General features: G+C 38.6%; 1 protein-coding gene across 2 annotated transcripts in view; it reads right to left on the reverse strand.

The window, feature by feature from the left end:
• LOC146753697 (acrosin-like) overlaps positions 1–17,313 on the reverse strand; it is a 32,116-nt gene extending 14,803 nt beyond the window's left edge. The window contains exons 1-3 of one of the 2 annotated variants that reach the window (XM_085528381.1): positions 17,154–17,306; positions 16,929–17,018; positions 10,346–10,454 (exon numbers count right to left, since the gene is read on the reverse strand). In XM_085528381.1, coding sequence (XP_085384507.1) covers positions 10,346–10,429 — 84 coding nt within the window. In that variant the 5' untranslated portion in view covers positions 10,430–10,454; positions 16,929–17,018; positions 17,154–17,306. Of the gene's footprint in view, positions 1–10,345; positions 10,455–16,928; positions 17,019–17,153 lie in introns of both variants that reach the window. The other variant, XR_014939204.1, reaches the window with a different exon arrangement.
• Positions 17,314–17,525: the final 212 nt, after the last annotated feature.

The raw sequence follows: 17,525 nt of genomic DNA on the forward strand, positions 1-17,525 counted from the left end.
TTTTTTATATCCTTGTTTGTTTTACATCTTGTTGAAGTCTCATTTCCTCTTTTGTATGCAACTGTAGACTACTGAATGCAAATGAAACAGGAAATTACAAAAGGAAATTTAATGTCCCCACTCAGCTCCCATTATTGTTACTCCCACTTCTTCTGTAGTATCAAGACTGGCAAAGAATTAGAGAAGATTAATGATCCTCACAGCTGCATCCCATTCAGCAGGGAACTGCTAACTACGAAATATTGCAACATTGCATTTATTGTTTTTCTACGATATTTCTTTAAACTGGTCCATTTTTTCTCCAATCTTAAAAAAAACCCCAAAGTATTCAATTTAAGTGCCTGAATCATTGGTGGGACCAGCCCCTCTTGCAATAGGTATCCACCCCTCTACTGCATGCACTGTAAGACCTATCTTCTTATGACTGTCATTGCACAGTGAGAGAGCTATCAGTTGGGTTTTAGCTAAGGCAAGGTGATTTTACACCACTTTTTGTTTTGTTTGGTGGGAATCCTTCAATAAAAGCCCATCACATATTTTGTTTTCCCATTTTAGGAAGCTTCCAGTGTCACCTGCACATTCAATGCTATAAAAAGAATTATTCAAAACCTGGAACTTGTCACACTTGCTGCTCACTCTGGAGCACTTCTGAGACATGCAAATGACCTTTGGTTCCATTTTTCTCAGTGCTGCAATGATGAGAAATTAAGCAGATATCTTAAAGAATGCAATCCAAAATCTTCACACATCTGTACTGAGCTTATAAAGGATAACTGAACTCACTTAGAGCCCATCACGTATGACCTATTGTAGGGAACCTGCTTTGCAGGAGGCTTGGACTCAATGATCTCTTGAGGTCCCTTGCGACCCCTGGAGTTCTGCAACTTATATCATGTGTAGACATCAAGCTAAGGCAGAAGTCTGGATCTATCAAAAGTAAGGATGGTGCTTAGGATATTAAAAAATAGAAGAGAGAGAGAGAGAGAGAGAGAGAAACAGCTGCTGAAATAAGGGATTAAAGAGTGCCATGACACAGCGCAGGGCAGAGACCAGCTTAGTGCCTAAGCACCATCTTTTGTGATGTCAGGAGGGGTTACAGCACTGACTTCAGTGTATAGAGATGGTTGCAATTATGCAGGTGACACTGAATGACTAATGAATAACCTGCTGCGAGAAAATGTTACGGTTTGTGCCACAAGGGATTTCAGAAAACATGGATTGAAGAGAAAAACCTTTATAATGCTAAAATTTTATTATGTTTGTTTGGGTCTCTTTGATTTCCTTGAGTATCATAAAATAACTTCAAAGTTTTAGTTTTTAATGTGCTTGGAAGATTTACTTATAGTTACATTAAATTCTACTAGTTACAGTTGGAAGTTTGACTTCTCTTTCCCTTCTTGCGATATCTCAGTTGGGCTTCATGTATACATGAAGTACACTTGGCACCACCTTGGCAGTAGTTCCCATGCCAACACAACCCCAAGTGCTTCCCATACAGGTTATTTTTCCAAGTAATTAGTCTCAGAAGAAAACAGCATGGGACTGAATGAGAGCTGGGCAATCCAAACAGAAAAAGTAGCCAAATAATTAATTTAACAGTATAAAACTATCCTCAGTGACAAAGCAGGCACAAATACCCAGAAGTCAAAACAGGCTGACAGAAGCACAATGCTACTGTAATATTCTTATTAGTTGGCAGCTGTGATGAGTTTGACTAACAAGCATTTTAATTTTATGAATGTAACTGGCATCACACAGATGGGTTTGTGACGGAAACAATGAGTAAATCTCTCACAGGAATCAAGAGGTGATGCAGAGTTCAATTCATTGATTAAAGTTCTAAAGCCCTATGCAAACCCATGCAAAAGTTTGGCTTTATTAAAAGAGAGGTAAAATATAAAATAACTAACACCACGTGTAAAATAAAACATTTCTGAAATGCATTTCTAGGACCGCATACTGTAATACTATAATAATATACCATTCACCTACCAATTGTATTTCTTTCTGACAGATAATCATAAATAGAGCTCTGACATCTTTACTATTAAGAAGACACTGTAAGATAGAAGCACCATTGTTTTGTTGCTCTGCTGAAACACTGAGATCTCCTTTGTTAGGTCAGCATAAAAACAGCCTTCTGTGAACTCATCTTTAAAAGCAACTTGCAATTATTTTCAAGAAAATGTTCAGAAAGGGAAGTCCAGATCCAGAACATGAGAGACATAGGGACAACCAGTCAGCATGGGGGCAATCTGTCCAATTGCTGTGGGACCCTGTGAGGTGTCTCTCAAAACCAGATGGTGATGCAAAAGATTGAGTTTGCCAGTGATTAAATCATCTGGGTTCTTCAGTTTTACTGGTCAAATCTGCAAGTAAGGCCAGTGCTGAGCGTCTGTCTTATGAACACAGAATCCATTGAAACATCTCAAGTTGGATCCAGCAACAGATGTGAGCACAGAGAGGCAGTGGGTGCTGCATTTTAGCGGTGCCGGCAACAGCGAGTGGTGACCTCTGCTGGTGCAGATTTTTACGACCACAGCTTGCAGGATCCAGGTCTTCACTAGTTGCAAGTCCCCCTTCTGTAGGTATGGTGGTGGTTTCTGAAGAACAGCGTTCTGTAGCTGAGAATCTGCTCTATTAAAAAGTGTTACCGCACTCTTTGTTTCAGTTGCAGTTTCCAGAGAAATAAATAAGCAGCATTGCTTTCAGTGCAGCCTACATGCATGTGGCCCAAGACATTCCCTCTTTACCCAGTGCAGCACAGGCAAATCAAAACACTCAGTACTCGTGAATTAAGGCATCATTTTCTAACCGCTCTCTCAGTTCCAAAACCTTCTGTTTCTTTGATAAAATTCTGAGGTTTTCCCCAGGTGCTTCATAGAGTAACAGCATTCCTTGGCCCCTATCTGTCACTAAGAACTGAATTCCTTTCTGCTATCACACATAGAGTTGACACATACAACTGTATGTGTCAGAGCATTGTCCACATGCACTCTGAGCTTCGGCAACTTGGGGTTTTAACCACTGCCCTAGGGTGCCTCTTCAGTCTTCTACATTCTCAATGTAAAAACGGGAAGGGAAGGGAAGGGAAGGGAAGGGAAGGGAAGGGAAGGGAAGGGAAGGGAAGGGAAGGGAAGGGAAGGGAAGGGAAGGGAAGGGAAGGGAAGGGAAGGGAAGGGAAGGGAAGGGAAGGGAAGGGAAGGGAAGGGAAGGGAAGGGAAGGGAAGGGAAGGGAAGGGAAGGGAAGGGAAGGGAAGGGAAGGGAAGGGAAGGGAAGGGAAGGGAAGGGAAGGGAAGGGAAGGGAAGGACCCATTAAGTTCATGAGGCTCAAGAAGGCCAACTGCAATAGTCCTGTATGTGGATTGGGGAAATCTCACATATTCATGCAAATTGGGTGATGAGTGGATAAAAAGCAGCTCTGTGGAAAAGGACTTGGAGGTATCAGCAGAACAAAAATGGAGTATGCCCCAGCCATGTGTGCTTACAGCTCAGAAATCTAATGGTATCATGCACAGCATCTAATGAGCTGATGTTGTTCATCCTGGAGAAGATGAGGCTCCAGGAGAATTTATAGCAGCCTTCTGGTACTTAAAGGGGACTTATCACAGAATCATAGAATCACAGAATTACCCAGGTTAGAAAAGATCATGAAGTCCAACCACAGCCTAACCATAGTACCCTAACTCTAACAACCCTCTGCTAAATCATATCTCTGAGCACCACATGCAAACAAAAATAAGGGAGTCAGGGAGTGAAGTGATATGAAAAGGGATAATGGTTTTAAAGTAAAAGAGGGTAGATTTGGATTAGATATTAGGAAGAAATTCTTTATTGTGAGAATCAGTAGAAGTGTTAAAGGTCAGGCTGACCTTGTGGAAGGTGTCCCGGCTCTTGGCAGGGTGTTGGAACTTCAAGGTCCCTTCCAACACAAATCATGCTATGATTATATGATCGCACATCATATACAGAGATGTGAAAAATGAAAATAAAGTATGATGTTTAGAGGATGAAATCTGGCAAAAGATTATAAACAGAGAGTTCATTGACATGACTACAAGTTTCTTTTACCCCTTTATTCTGTGGATCAGTAATGCTAGGCAAACTTAGTTCAAAGCTTTTGTAATTTGTTCTGGAGCAAATATTCACGTGAATAACACACATGAAAAACCCATTAGTGAAACTCTACAAATGCACATTGCTTCTGACAGGATAAAAGACCCCATCATTAAAAATGTGTCACTGTCTCAGAATTCCTCTGTGTTAAAAATTACCTTCATTTTTCCAGAAAGAAAAAATAAAAAAAATAATAAAAAAAATAAAAGCTTTGTTGAGATTCTTCTCTCTTTCAACCTCTCTAGAAATTTTGTTCAAAGAAGGTGGGTAGTTGCACTGGTTGTTTTGATAGGCGTTGCAATAAGAAGCAATTTCCGAGCAGTGATTATGTTGCTATTTTCGTTGCCTCTCTCAAGAAGAAGACTTGGTATAAATGAGCGAATAAATACATGTGTGACTGGCATCAGAGCAGCAAAGCATCTCTCATTTTTGTTTCAACCTTCAGATTTTCACATTACAAGCTCTGTCTTGTCCTTTCCCTATGGCAGGGCTACCAGCATGTTACCCACTGCAAGGAGACTCCTATGACTACTTGGGTTCTAATGCTGAGAAAACATTGAAGCAGATAATTAATAAAACTGATGGGAAAGTTTGCAGCAGATTCATCCAAGATGATAATCAAATTGGTCAGAGAGACTGAAACTGAAAGATAGAACAATGAAAAAATCTTACTATTTTTAATATATGTATATCTGATTATATCATTAAAATTATATGCACAAGAGTTGGGACACTGACATATCTGACTTTGGTAACACAGTAGAAACCAGCAGCTTGTTTTCAGAATGAGTTTGTAGCAGATTGCAGGCCTGACAACATCTCTCCATCTGCAGACCCTGTGTGGGACTCTTTTACTTCTATAACTCTGAATTCTCAGATAAATTATTATCTACACCCTCCTCTTTGCAGCTGTAACATAAAATTAACACACATAATTCTGAACTGACCCTTCTGGTGCTGATCCAGAATATCAGTGGAAACAGTTACTCAGCATATTTGCTTTGAATACTATATGATTACCAGTGATGCAATTTCTTTCCATCTCCTTTTTTTTCCAGGGATTTAAGATTTTGTGCTTTAGGATGATAAGTAAGATATTAAAAAAGGCAGAAGATCAGTGCAATCAAATAAAGTTGCACATTACCCTAAAACTGGAAGTTTTTCATTTCAGTCATACTATTAAATACCCAAAACTGCACATACAGTTTCACGTCTGATCTACAAATGTACTTGCCAATGCCACGTGCTCAGGATATATAATCATGTTTAGAAGTCACTACTTGATATTGGTGTATTTCATTACCCTAAAGATAACTGACTCGTTACTTAAAATTCCTCCCTACTCCAAAAAGTCCAAATATTTATGTGTAAGGAACTCACTAACTTCTTTCTGGAGCTCATATGACATGGTTTCCCAAAATAGGAGGTTGAACAGACTCAGTAATGCAGGAAATCCTTCCAAGTTCAACGTGTCTAAATGTTTAAGCTCTCTGGACTTCATAAGACTTTAAGAAAAGCTGAAATTTATGTGCCCTTTGAGTATGCTGCGTAAGAGCTTTAAAGGTTGCATAATGGCTCGTTTGCCAAGTGACATCACAGACCAGTTACATTAACAGTGGAAATAGTGCTAACCAAGACTTACACATTTATCTGAAGATTATCTTATAGTTGGATAGGAAAATAATTGTTCTTCTCATATACTCCTTATCTATTTCAAGAGACTAAGAAATACCTTCATTTCCTCAAGTCACTCTGTTCAGTCTGCAGTGTCCAGCAAGTTAAGGCTGCCCCAGAAAGGTGTGACACCGACAGGCAGTTCAAGACCAGAGAATCAAGTATTATAGGATCAGAGTGAGCTGCCCATTTTCATGTGTCTGTATCTATTGAGTGCTGTGAGTTCCGCTTTCCCCATCAGTGATACTTTGCAATAAAAACAAAAGCTACTAATAGTAACTTCTCAGTCTAGTAACTCTCGGTGGCTTTGACTTTATTTTGGAAGCCATCAAGACAATATAGCAGATACACCATAGGGCCTAGTTGCTCAACAGCACTCTTTTTTCACCTCTTAACAGTTAAAAAGGAGAGTCCAAAGTCAGATTAGCATTGGCTTAGGTGCTTAAGTAGGCAGAAGATCTCAGGGATAATGTGACTCCGAGTATGAGCTCTAAATTGTTTTCTACATTAGTGAGTATGACACAGGGTAAGACCTCTTTACAAGAATAGTTCTTAGCAAGGGGCTGAGCCATAAATGAAATACCAGCAGCTTGCTAAAGCAGGCAGGAAGCCATGAGAGCGGGCAGGCACATATTTCTAATGCAGTATGTGATTAAAAAAAAAAAAAGCTGTAATACCATTGCAGCCCAATACCAGTGTACATTCTTCTCCTTCCCAGTTATTTACCAGCTGCTATGCATGCCACACACAGGTATTTGTTGTGCCACATCTTTAAGATTCAATCTGAAATGATGCTGACTGTGAGTGCTGCCTCAGTTTCTTTGCACAGGCTACATAAAACAATTCAAATTTCTGCTGTAAAAGGGGATGCTAAGGTTAATTATTTCTCAGTGACAGCAGAGTTAATTTTTCCTCCTGCCAGTCCAGTCTTGCACCAGCACATGAACAACAAAACCACTGGGGTTCTACTAGTATAAAACTGGTAGGAGCCAATGGAAAGCTGAATCCAATCTACCAATTAGAGCAACTCAGTCTCGTGGAAATGTTAAGGATTGTACTCTCATCGCTTAGGGAGAATGAAGTTGGATTTCTTTTACTAAAGATATTGCTTCTGCTTGCAAATCACTGTTATGTGTCATACAATAACATACCCTCTATCTATTCATATCTTACTTGAGCACTGACAAATCCACGAGTGTTTCCAGCTCAGCTATATTCAGTTTTGAAGTTGTGTGCCATCTTTCATTTATCCTGCACTGGATACTCAGTTCTCAGATTTTTACCTGGACAGAATGTGCCAAACCTGCAGCCACACACAAATATTTGCAATGAAGGAAGTAAATACTATTTAAACTATTAAAAAACCATTGGGAACCTGAGGAAGAAGCTCATGTTTGAGTATACAAATACTACTTAGGAGCTGTTATGTGAAGAATTTAGATACAAGCAACAACTACTGCATATGTGGCAAAAAATGCTGACACTGTGTCCTGTCCACAGGTTGAAAACCTGGTACCATCACACCTGCCTTAAAAGACTCTAGCTTGTCCTAGGTTGCCCTTCCCAAGGATAGATAATGGAAAAATATTGTATCTGGAGGCAGCCACTCAAAGACATTATCACACTCATTAAATTATTCTCGGCTGTTTTATCTTATTTTAATTCCTGCCCTCATCATTGCTGTACCTGTAGTTCTTCCAAGAGCCCCCTAAACAATATGAATTACACAAGACATGCAGCATTCATTATTTTATCCTCTTTATCTTCTTTATAAAAGAAAATGTAAGGAAAAAATGATCTGCCATAACGTGCATAAATGCTCTTGTTCTTCTAAGTTTCAAAGGAGGAAATTGTAAGCATGCTCAGGAAAGGTAGTTTAAGCATTGGTGCAGACTCAGTGTCATTTAAATCAATAAACAACCATGCAACTACCATAAATAACAATAATTATGGGATTTGTTTTCTTTAAAATGTTTTTCACAAAGATCCTCAGCAAATTAGGAATAAAGAAAAGAGAAATACCAGAAAAAAAGATTCTTGGTGGTAACGTACAACTATGAAGGACTGATATAGAAAGAGCTCTTCAGTGACATAATACCAGGGTGTCTGACTTGACAAAACAATTCCCATGGAGAGGAGCCAAAAAAGGATTTAATCAATTATTTTATTAAAAAGTAAAAAATAAAGAAAATCAAGGACGGTATTTTGTAAACATTGCTGCTACGGTCTTGTGTTGAAAAGGGATGATCTCATTAGAGACATGCAAAAATTTAATTCCAAAAAGGGTCACATAAACTAAAATTGCATTTGTGAGACATGAGACTCTGGAAAAATGCTTTTCCCTTTGGAAGACAATGGATGGAGGAGATTGCATGGCGTGCTTACAAGTGGACACATTCCTACATCATTTTAGTACTCTTACGTGCAGTCTGCAGCAATTCAGATAAGCACGTGATGCTGATTCTTCCTAAATTTAAGAAAACACGATTATAATCAATATCTTCTCTGTTTTAGAAGAGCCTTCTGAAAAATCAAAGGTCTCTTTCTATTAAAGGAAAATACATCAGATATCGAGCTACCTGTTTAGAAGACTGCCATCTAGAGGAGGGCTCTGAGAAAGCTGCACAGTAAACCCCACCGGAACGGGATATCATGTTGCTTAAAAGACACTAATCCTTTTCTCCATTTTGCGTTTGCTAAACTCATCAGAATTTTCAGAAGGAATCTCTGAGATGTGACTTGAAATGACACTGCTGAAATGCTGCCATAGCCATTTTTGTACCCAGGTTGCAATTCAAGCATATGAGTTTTTAACTAAAGAGAAACAAAGCATTCCAATTTGGTAAGAAACCAGTCAGTTCGTGGTTGGCCACCTTTAAGTCATTTATTTCTTTCAAAACTTTTACTGTACTCATTCTTCTGTCAGCTCTTAATCTGATGTCACATAAATCATTAGAGCATACAGGAAAAGAGGTGTTTTAAGAGAACAGTGCAGTGCTGCATTATACGGACTCACATAAGCTTATGTTGCATTATGAGGCATAATGTGCATAATAAAGGAGAGCATAAGCTTGTTTTTCATTATTTTCATGAAACAAAAAGATTTTTAAGTAAGTTCTCACTGGTACATGAGCTGGTTGTGTTAGACAAAAGTCATAACTCCAAAATAAAGCATATTTATAGTACTAGGCATTTGCAGAGAAGACTCTTTTTGCAAGGAATTTTCAGCATTCTTGTTCCACTGGGATGCAGCTAGACTTCGTATAGTAACAACTGTCAGCATGCCAAAATCTTTGCAAATAAACCTGCTGGTGTTCTGAAATCACCAAGCAAACCAAGCCAAACACCACCTGAATGCTACAGGATGGCTAGCAGAACTGCTGTAAAGCAGTAAGCAGTGCCACTTCCACTGGGATTAAATCAGGTATTCATTCCTGATAGCTGCAAATTTAGCAGCCATAGCACAGTACAAGAATCATGAGCACAGGGCTGTGTAAAACAGTTCACTTGCTTACCATCTTTCTTGTCTCATCTGGTGTAGTTCCCTGCTGGGCTACTGCCCGAGGAGTCCTTAGTTAATTGAATATAATTATTCGGCATCCTACTTTCAAATGTTAATGCAGTTTCATCTCTCCTTGTAACACAATACAACTGAAAGCTGCAACTGTTGTCTGGTGCGTGTAATTCTTTCTTACTCAATACATTCACCTCCATCATAATGCAGCAATTTGCCAGTTGTGGTTGATCTTTAAGTATAATGTAAGATGATGTGTAAATTAGTAATGAAAGTTAGTTAAAGGTGTTCTCTTAAAACATGGATGGTTCTTCACTGAAAGACAAATTTTATGAGCATTCAGCACTAGTCTTTCTGTCATTACTCATTAATAAATTAACAAGGCACTCAATTAACATGTTCATCGTCACCTGAGATTGACAAGATGCAGAAAGAAGGGAGAGAAAGGAGGATGTGTTTTCATTGAAACTGAATGCACCAACACCAATAAATGTCCGTCAAGGCTGAGGGAGCCCGTAATCAGCTTGGAACATCTAGATGGCCAGTTTGTGTTGCATTGCCTCCTCAGAGCTCTTCTGTGTCATTGAAAGAGGGGCAGTTTTTTGTCTTGCTTTGCTTTTTTTTTTTTTTAATTTATTTATTTTTTAACCAGATTGAAAGGTGTGTTGTTTCAACTTGGACACTTAAAATAATTAAGGTGCTTTGAAAGGTAATGCTATTCATATCCTACATGTAAATCAATAGCTTTGCTTTGAAAGCTTTCCTTCGTTTCCTTTTGTTTCTTTGTTATATTTGCTAGCCAAAAAACAAACAAAAAAAAAAGGGGGTAGAAAATGAAAATGGAGATTTCAGGAAATAAAATACTCTAATGTTTTAAACAATATTTTGGTAAAATATGATTTTGAACAAAAATCATGACAATGTTTTAATATAAAAATGGTTCTGCCATCATCATCGCAGAACGTATACGCTATGTCAGCCAGCACAGAAAGTTTTTCTGTATTTAGTCTTTTTTGAAGTGTTCTGGGGAAGCTGCTTACCTTAAAAAATAAGCCCACAGTTTCCTGGATCCTTTTTCCAACTCTTCTGGCAGATGGGCATCCCACTGGCAAGTGTCCAGTCATCTGGGACCTTCCTGGCTGATGAGAACTACCAAATGATGGAAAGAAGACCTCCACCCTCAGTGACATGTAACCTAGAGTGTAATTACTCAGCAGGATGGGTATAGTGGGTGATTTTCACTTAAGATTTCTCTCCACAGACACACACTGACCTCATATTTGCCCCAGTCTTTAATGTCTCCTCCAACATAAGCTATTCTGGGATCAACAGATATTCTGCTTTCCGTTTAAACAAAAAGAAATGCTGCTGCTTCATCTAGACCTGGGCTCATTTTTGTTTTCATAATCTCTGCTAAGGAATGTAAATTCAGTTTTCATCACTAATTTTGTCTTTCAGTACTAATTTTTCCATTTCATTTTCATTTAAATAGTAAATGAAAAAAAAATGGAAAATATTCTTCTGTCACATTCTTCTATTGCTTCTGTCACAAAATAAGATAAATCTGTGACTTCTGTATGATCTACAGCAACTCAAACCAAAGAGTTGTAATGGTTGTGATACAAGAATATTTGATAACAATTTATCTTCTAGTTATTTCATTTGACCAACTTCTTTCCTAAACATCACTGCAGGTCTGCAGTCTTATCAAGCACCACTGTGTTCATGACTCCACAAAGACATGTAGCCTTACTTACAAGAAGGCAAAATCATAAGATACTTGGATAATTTTTGTCCCTTCCTGCCTGGATAACCAGAAATGTCTTTTCCTATTTAACTTGACTATTATTCAAAATAGTTAATTCCTTTTTGTTTAGATTAAGAAAATAGGCACTACCAGTCTTCAAACATTAGTCTGATAAGAAGATAGGCTGGATGGTTTGAAGGTTGCATCGACTAAACAGAATGATAGAAGTCAAGAAACCCAGACTCCTTAGTCTTTATTTGAAAGCCAGAAGCTTTCATTACATCTCACTTTGTAAGCATTCAGGAATCACAGAAATATACAGTGGAAAAATGTCAGTAAAAATCATTTTGAGAAAAAATACTGCTTACACTAAGTTATATTAAGAATGAGGAGACCTGGAAGAAGCTGGTGAAGGTGTTACAGCCTCCATGTTTCTAGCATTCTTTTTACAGTATCTACAACTCAATTTAGGTAAAGCCAGCAACCTGTGAAATAAAACTACTGAAGGCCCAAGTCCTGCTCCTTTCTACTAGATCAGTAGGACTGGTGAACTATGTGCCGGACAATTGATGTTGAGAGTAACTCCTCAAGCATCACAGTGTGAATTTCACCACTAATTTGACAAAGAACTTTATCCAAACTATAATTCAGATGTTGTTCCTGGCCAGGTGTCTTCCTAACCACATGCATTTGCAGCTCCAGAGAAATAGTGTTCAATATGGAATCTGGTAGTCGCTTTGTAAGAGGGGCTTTAAACTGAAGTGCAGCTGACACCTGAACTGGTAAAGAGAGAGGGGTAGAGGGCTCAGATTACAACTTTGTAAAGCAAGAGATGGCATGTGTATCTTCTTAATTGCTCATGCCACCTCATTGAAAAGAAGCCACCTTCTGCTGCTCTAGTTCTGTTCTTGTACCATGGCTACTGTCATTCTTCTTTCTGGAAAGATCCTGCCTTGAAAGAATATTTCAGGGATGCTGATCTATTATTTGCAATGAAAACAAGCTTCAGATCATAACCCCCACAGCTTGTCTCCTCTGTCTTCCATCTTCATCACACGCAGAATGAAAAGGTGAAAGCTGCGTATAGAATGTTTAGATTTGAATGCTTACGATCATTCATGTTTATACAAATGTAGGCCTGGGAAGAACTTTTAAAATCCACTTCAAGATAGAAACAATCATGCCTCAGCTACTGAAGTTAATGCTTTTCTTTGCTGCTCAGAGGTGGGAATTCTTCAGCTTTCCTAAGTAACGTGTTCTATTGCTTTGCTATGTTATTAGTAAGATTAATGTACTAACTTGTCTCAGGCTTCTTTCTCCATTTTAAATCTGTTTTGCAAAGTGAATTGTTCAACCCTCTGCTTAGATCAGAATTAATTCAGAGGAAATCTCTTGGATCCTTTCCACCAAAAATCACCAGAACTTTCTGCTGTTCTTCAACTGATGTTCATTTTTTTCACCAAAGATCTTTAAAAAATATGTATATATCAAATTTCTCCCACTTGGGGCACAGGCATGACCAGAAAATATCTGTACAAAATACTACAGTTTTGTAGGCATGAAAGAGCTAAAAACCGATCATAGGAAAGCATGAAACCCGTTCATCACAGCTGCTTCAAAATCAAGCTTGCTTACTATTAAACAAGCCTTCTAACAAACTTTTCTCTTGGCAGGTAAACAGAAAAAGAAATAAGCCTGTCAAGGTAAACAAACAAGCACACACAGAAATAAAAGGAAAAAATGAACATAAAGTATAATTTTACTTTAATTAAAGAGACTTATTTGAGCATTTGTAAGGCAGTGGAAGACTGAGAAAGCAATTTATTCCTGATAATCAAATCTCTCTTTCCTGCATTTTTTCTCATAGCAGAGAATATCGACTCCAATCTTTGTCACGGAATGTATTGTTTGGAAATCACTTTGAAAAAGTCACCTGAGTGTCTGTCAGTAATGTCAGAGCTGAGTCCAAACCAGTAATACAAACATGACGTGAAATCTTGAACAGAAAGGAGAATTTCCATCACATTGCAATGGCAGTTACACTGGGCAACAAAAGTGAATAAACAAGCCAAAGTGCCATTTAGGAAACCATCATCTGATTAGAATGATTAGGGAGTAAGCAATTTCAGTAGAACGGTTTGCAAAGGACATGTATGAAACATGGTTGGTCTCAAGGTGTCTAAGTAATCATCGTTGAGAACTCTGCAGAATGAGTCACGAAGGATGAATTAGCAAAAATTTGTATTTTAAGGTTTAATAGCAAGGCAGTTACCTACTTCTCTGACAATGTGATGTTTGCATCATAACAATGCAAAGCACTACTCATCTTTACCTGCAGTGCTTTTTCAGTATTTAATCAGCAAAAGATTTTCAGACTGCATTCCGATCTTCTTAGGAAAAACCTGAATTTAAAGTTTTGTATGCGCAGGAGACAGCAACAAAGGAAAAACTGAGCTGTCAGCTCCCAGCTGTGAGTCTCTCATAGCTCAGAAAGAAATTCTGTGTAGGTGCAACAGTAAGTCAAGATCAGCCTTCTGGGCAGGCAGGACCTTGTACAGTAAATGCATCATTTGATATTGCTGCAGCAGGTACATCGATCTTCCCAGACACTCCAGTTCAACATTTATTTTTAGGACTCTCTAGAGATGCCAAGGCCTGCAGGGCTCTCTCCTGTACAGCTGAAAGCTGTGTGTCACCAGCATGATGAGTGGAAAATACAGTCAGATAAGCAAATAAGAAGGGAACATGTACTTGGATGGTTCTGTAGCTGTTTTGTAATTCCCGTTGTCTATTGACTTTAAGATGTTAGTTGTTTGGGCGTTTTGTTTGCTTGTTTCTAATAATGAGAACATATAGAAATTCTGGATGCTCTTTATTGAACTTCCTATTATACTTCATGGAGACATGGACCCAAGGTCATATTTAGGCAGTATTTAAACTAGTATCCATAGGGCGGTACATCTCAAATGGTTGACTTTGATTCAGCAAAGGAATAAAAAATAGAAGTTCTAATATATTCTTAACAAATGTGTCAAAACTTGCTCAGAGCAGGTAATGACAAATGCTGATACCTTCATTTAACAGGGTATTTAAACACTTCCATAGCTGTGAATTAGGTGGCTGATTGGGAGTGAAAATTACTCTAAATAAGTACTTTCTTACAAAGCAGCCTATAGAATTCCCTGATCATTATTTGGATGAATTAACCCTGGTAAGATGCAGTGATTTATGGGTGATGTTACAGGAAATGAAATCCTTGTACGCTTCGTAATCAGTTGCAAATTGTAGAGCTAAAGACATCCTGAGACAGTGAAGTCAGGAGTTACACGTATTCTCTGTGAAATGTAGGGAACTGCTCCAGCAAAGTGCACAAATCTCCTTGATTTTAACATCTGCTTTTCTGAAAATGTGTATATAATCTTTAAAATGCCTTATTTAGCAGGGAAGCGTCACTAAAACTGTCTTGGAAAAATGCAAGCCAGGAAATGTACATTATTCTTCTTCAAATCCTTGTCTGCAAGCAGCACATGACTGCAAGAATGTATAAGAGAAAAAACGTATGTACTAAAGTAGGAAAATATTAAGATCATGTTTTCAACCTTTGTGGTGCTGATTTCTTGTTTTCAGCTGGCTCACGTTAAGGAACCTGACTGCAAACATTCTGCATTACAGACCCCATTAGCCCACCAGTCTGCTCTGATACAAAGAGAATCTCTCAAGCTCCATTATCACATCAGATGATTTGTTTTAGACCTTTGCTAAGTCAGAAAATTATCTAAACATAGCAGCTTTCTGAATCAGAAAAAGATGAAAAATTCCCAGAAGTTTATTTTTTTCACCACTGACATTACTTGAATGGTCTGGAATACTGTTGTATAAGGGATTTATTGTATCTGTGACTAATGCTATGATGGAATTGTCCAGAACAATGCACTGTTTTGCCAACTCCAACCAATCTGGAGAATAATTCATTCAATCTTTCAAGATGTTTGTCATATTTTGTTCTTTTCATACAGAATTAGCCCTTACAATGCATCTGACAAAACCAGAGGAGGAAAGACTTGAGCTATTGTATTTGAGTATCTCTGTGCTCTTCCCTCTCTGGCCAGAACTTTTATTATTGTTTTGAAGTTTTCTTGAACAGCAATAAAAATTTATAATCCCTACATACCAAAGAAAATCAAACAATCATGCATCTGATTTCAGTCAAATCCCACCCTATTACCATTGGCATATGCTCCTCTAGGCTCCTGCTTTATGTTTCTCACTTCTTACAAAATAAAGGGGACATAAACGCATGAACAGAGCTTGTGTTTTTCTGGATTGCTTTATAGTTAAAGAAAGATTTCCTCAGTGAGTTGAGCAAGCTGACTATTTCTTATACTTAGACAGATAGAGACATAAGGTTGATATCTCCTTGTTTATGTGTTAATTATGTCTTGCATGTACTCAGTCAGGCATGGTTCCATGTCAGGGCTCTCCCACCTATCTGCCATAACCAAACCCTATATGAATATATTTATTTTCTTTTGCCTCATCTCATACCTCCTCATTTGGGTTAAACCCAAAGTAATCGATATATTGGAAAGACAATATCAAACATTTGTGGCAAATGACTGAAGTGTTTCTAAGAAAAAAGATGTACTGAAGAGACCCTTCCTAAAAGTTATCAGCTCTCACTTGCATTGTAATACCTTCCTCTAAAACTAAAGGCTTGGGATCACCTTAAGGAAGTTAAATATACAGTTGTCCTCTTTCCACATCTTTTGGAAGGCATGCTGCTCAGATAATTAGGATCTTTCTTCTGCTTCCTCTGTAACATAATATAAATAGAGAAAACAGCATTCAGATTTACACCCTGCCTTAACTTAAGGGAATAGAGAAGTCTAATCTAATAGTGTAAGGTCTTGCACCTGAGCTGTCAATGTACTCTCACTGCCCAGAATGCCAACCATATTCTGGGCTACATTAAAAGAAAAGTATGGTCAGCAGGTTAAGGGAGTTGATCCTGCTCCTCTGCTCTGTGCTGGTGAAACTTCACCTGAAGTACTGCATCCAGATGTGTTCTTAGTATAGAACTGACATATCCTTGTTAGAACACATCCAAAAGAGGGCCACGAAAATGATCCCAGTGATGGAACACCTCCCCTAAAAGGATAAGCCACTGAAAGGGCTGGGACTGTTCAGCCTTGGGAAGAGAAGACTCTAGGAAGAACTGATACTGGTCTTTCAGTATCTTAAGGAGCTATAATAAAGCAGGGGACAGACTCTTTAGCAGGGACTGTTTTGATAACACAAGGAGAAATGGTTTCAAACTGAAAGAATTAGATTAGATATAAGGAAGAATTTTTACAGTAATTGTGGAAAAGCACAGGAATATGTTGCCCAGAGATATGGTGGATGCCTTATCTTTGGAGACATTCAGAGTCAGGCTGGATGGGGCTCCAAGCAGCCTGATTGAGCTGTAGATGTTCCTGTTCACTGCAGGGGAGTTAGACTACATGACCTTTAAGGGTTCCTCCCAACTCAAAGAATTCTGTGATCCTGTGATTCCTTGACCTTGTACAAGAGCGTCCAGTTGTTTTCCTTCTCATTGCAAATGACTTGCCTAACACTTCCCACTAACATTTCTCTCATGAAGTCAAATCACACTAATTATATGATCATTGAATGCAGTGAATTATTCTGCACTTTTATTTGCTTTCAATGAAAAACACCCCATCTTCTCAGTGATATTCTTACTGTTAGCTGCTGATTAGGAAGTCTTGCATGTTGGTTACTTGTATTTCATACACATATTCCACTGATCCAGTTATTCACCTGACCAAGCTTTGGTGTAATATTTGCATCTGGAACCTCCAAAGGCTGCCACATACCTTCTGTTATATTCAGTCTACTTCCATTGCAGATGGGAGCTTTCTTTCTGTTCTTCTCCTGATCCAACTCACTGGACCAAAGGATTATTCCTGGAAACCAAAGACAAAACAGACCAATGAATGAATCAGTGAAGTCAGGTGGTATTCACCGGGTGTGTGGAAGTCCCTACATAGGGCTGTAGTTAATGAAAAATGAATGTGAGTAAGGAAAATGATGAAACATACCAAATAGTCCCCACTCTCCAATTTGAAGTGTCCTCACAGCTCAGAGGTGCTGAAGTCCAGCACATGCAGAAGGAGCCGTTCACAACCATGCAGGAAATATGTGCACTGAAATAATATCAATTGGTGGAAAGGGACCTTCATCTTAAACGTACATAGAACAGAACAGTGGAAGTTAAATACTGCCATCTCGTGACATAGCGTGGAACCACCGGCTTGAGGGTGCAGGGTCTCCCAGGGGCAAGCAGCTTCCGAGGTGGAAATATTCCCCCTCTCCATTTGGGGATCCGTTCTCCAGTGCTGAAGGCTTTCAAAACAGATATCCACAGCTGCAAAGTCAGGGTCTCACCAGTTGGTTTAGCAGAAGTAGGGATG

This window comes from Coturnix japonica, chromosome Z (genome assembly GCF_054131305.1).
Source record: "Coturnix japonica strain WE chromosome Z, WE-NBRP24, whole genome shotgun sequence".
In the NCBI taxonomy this organism is placed as follows: domain Eukaryota; kingdom Metazoa; phylum Chordata; class Aves; order Galliformes; family Phasianidae; genus Coturnix; species Coturnix japonica.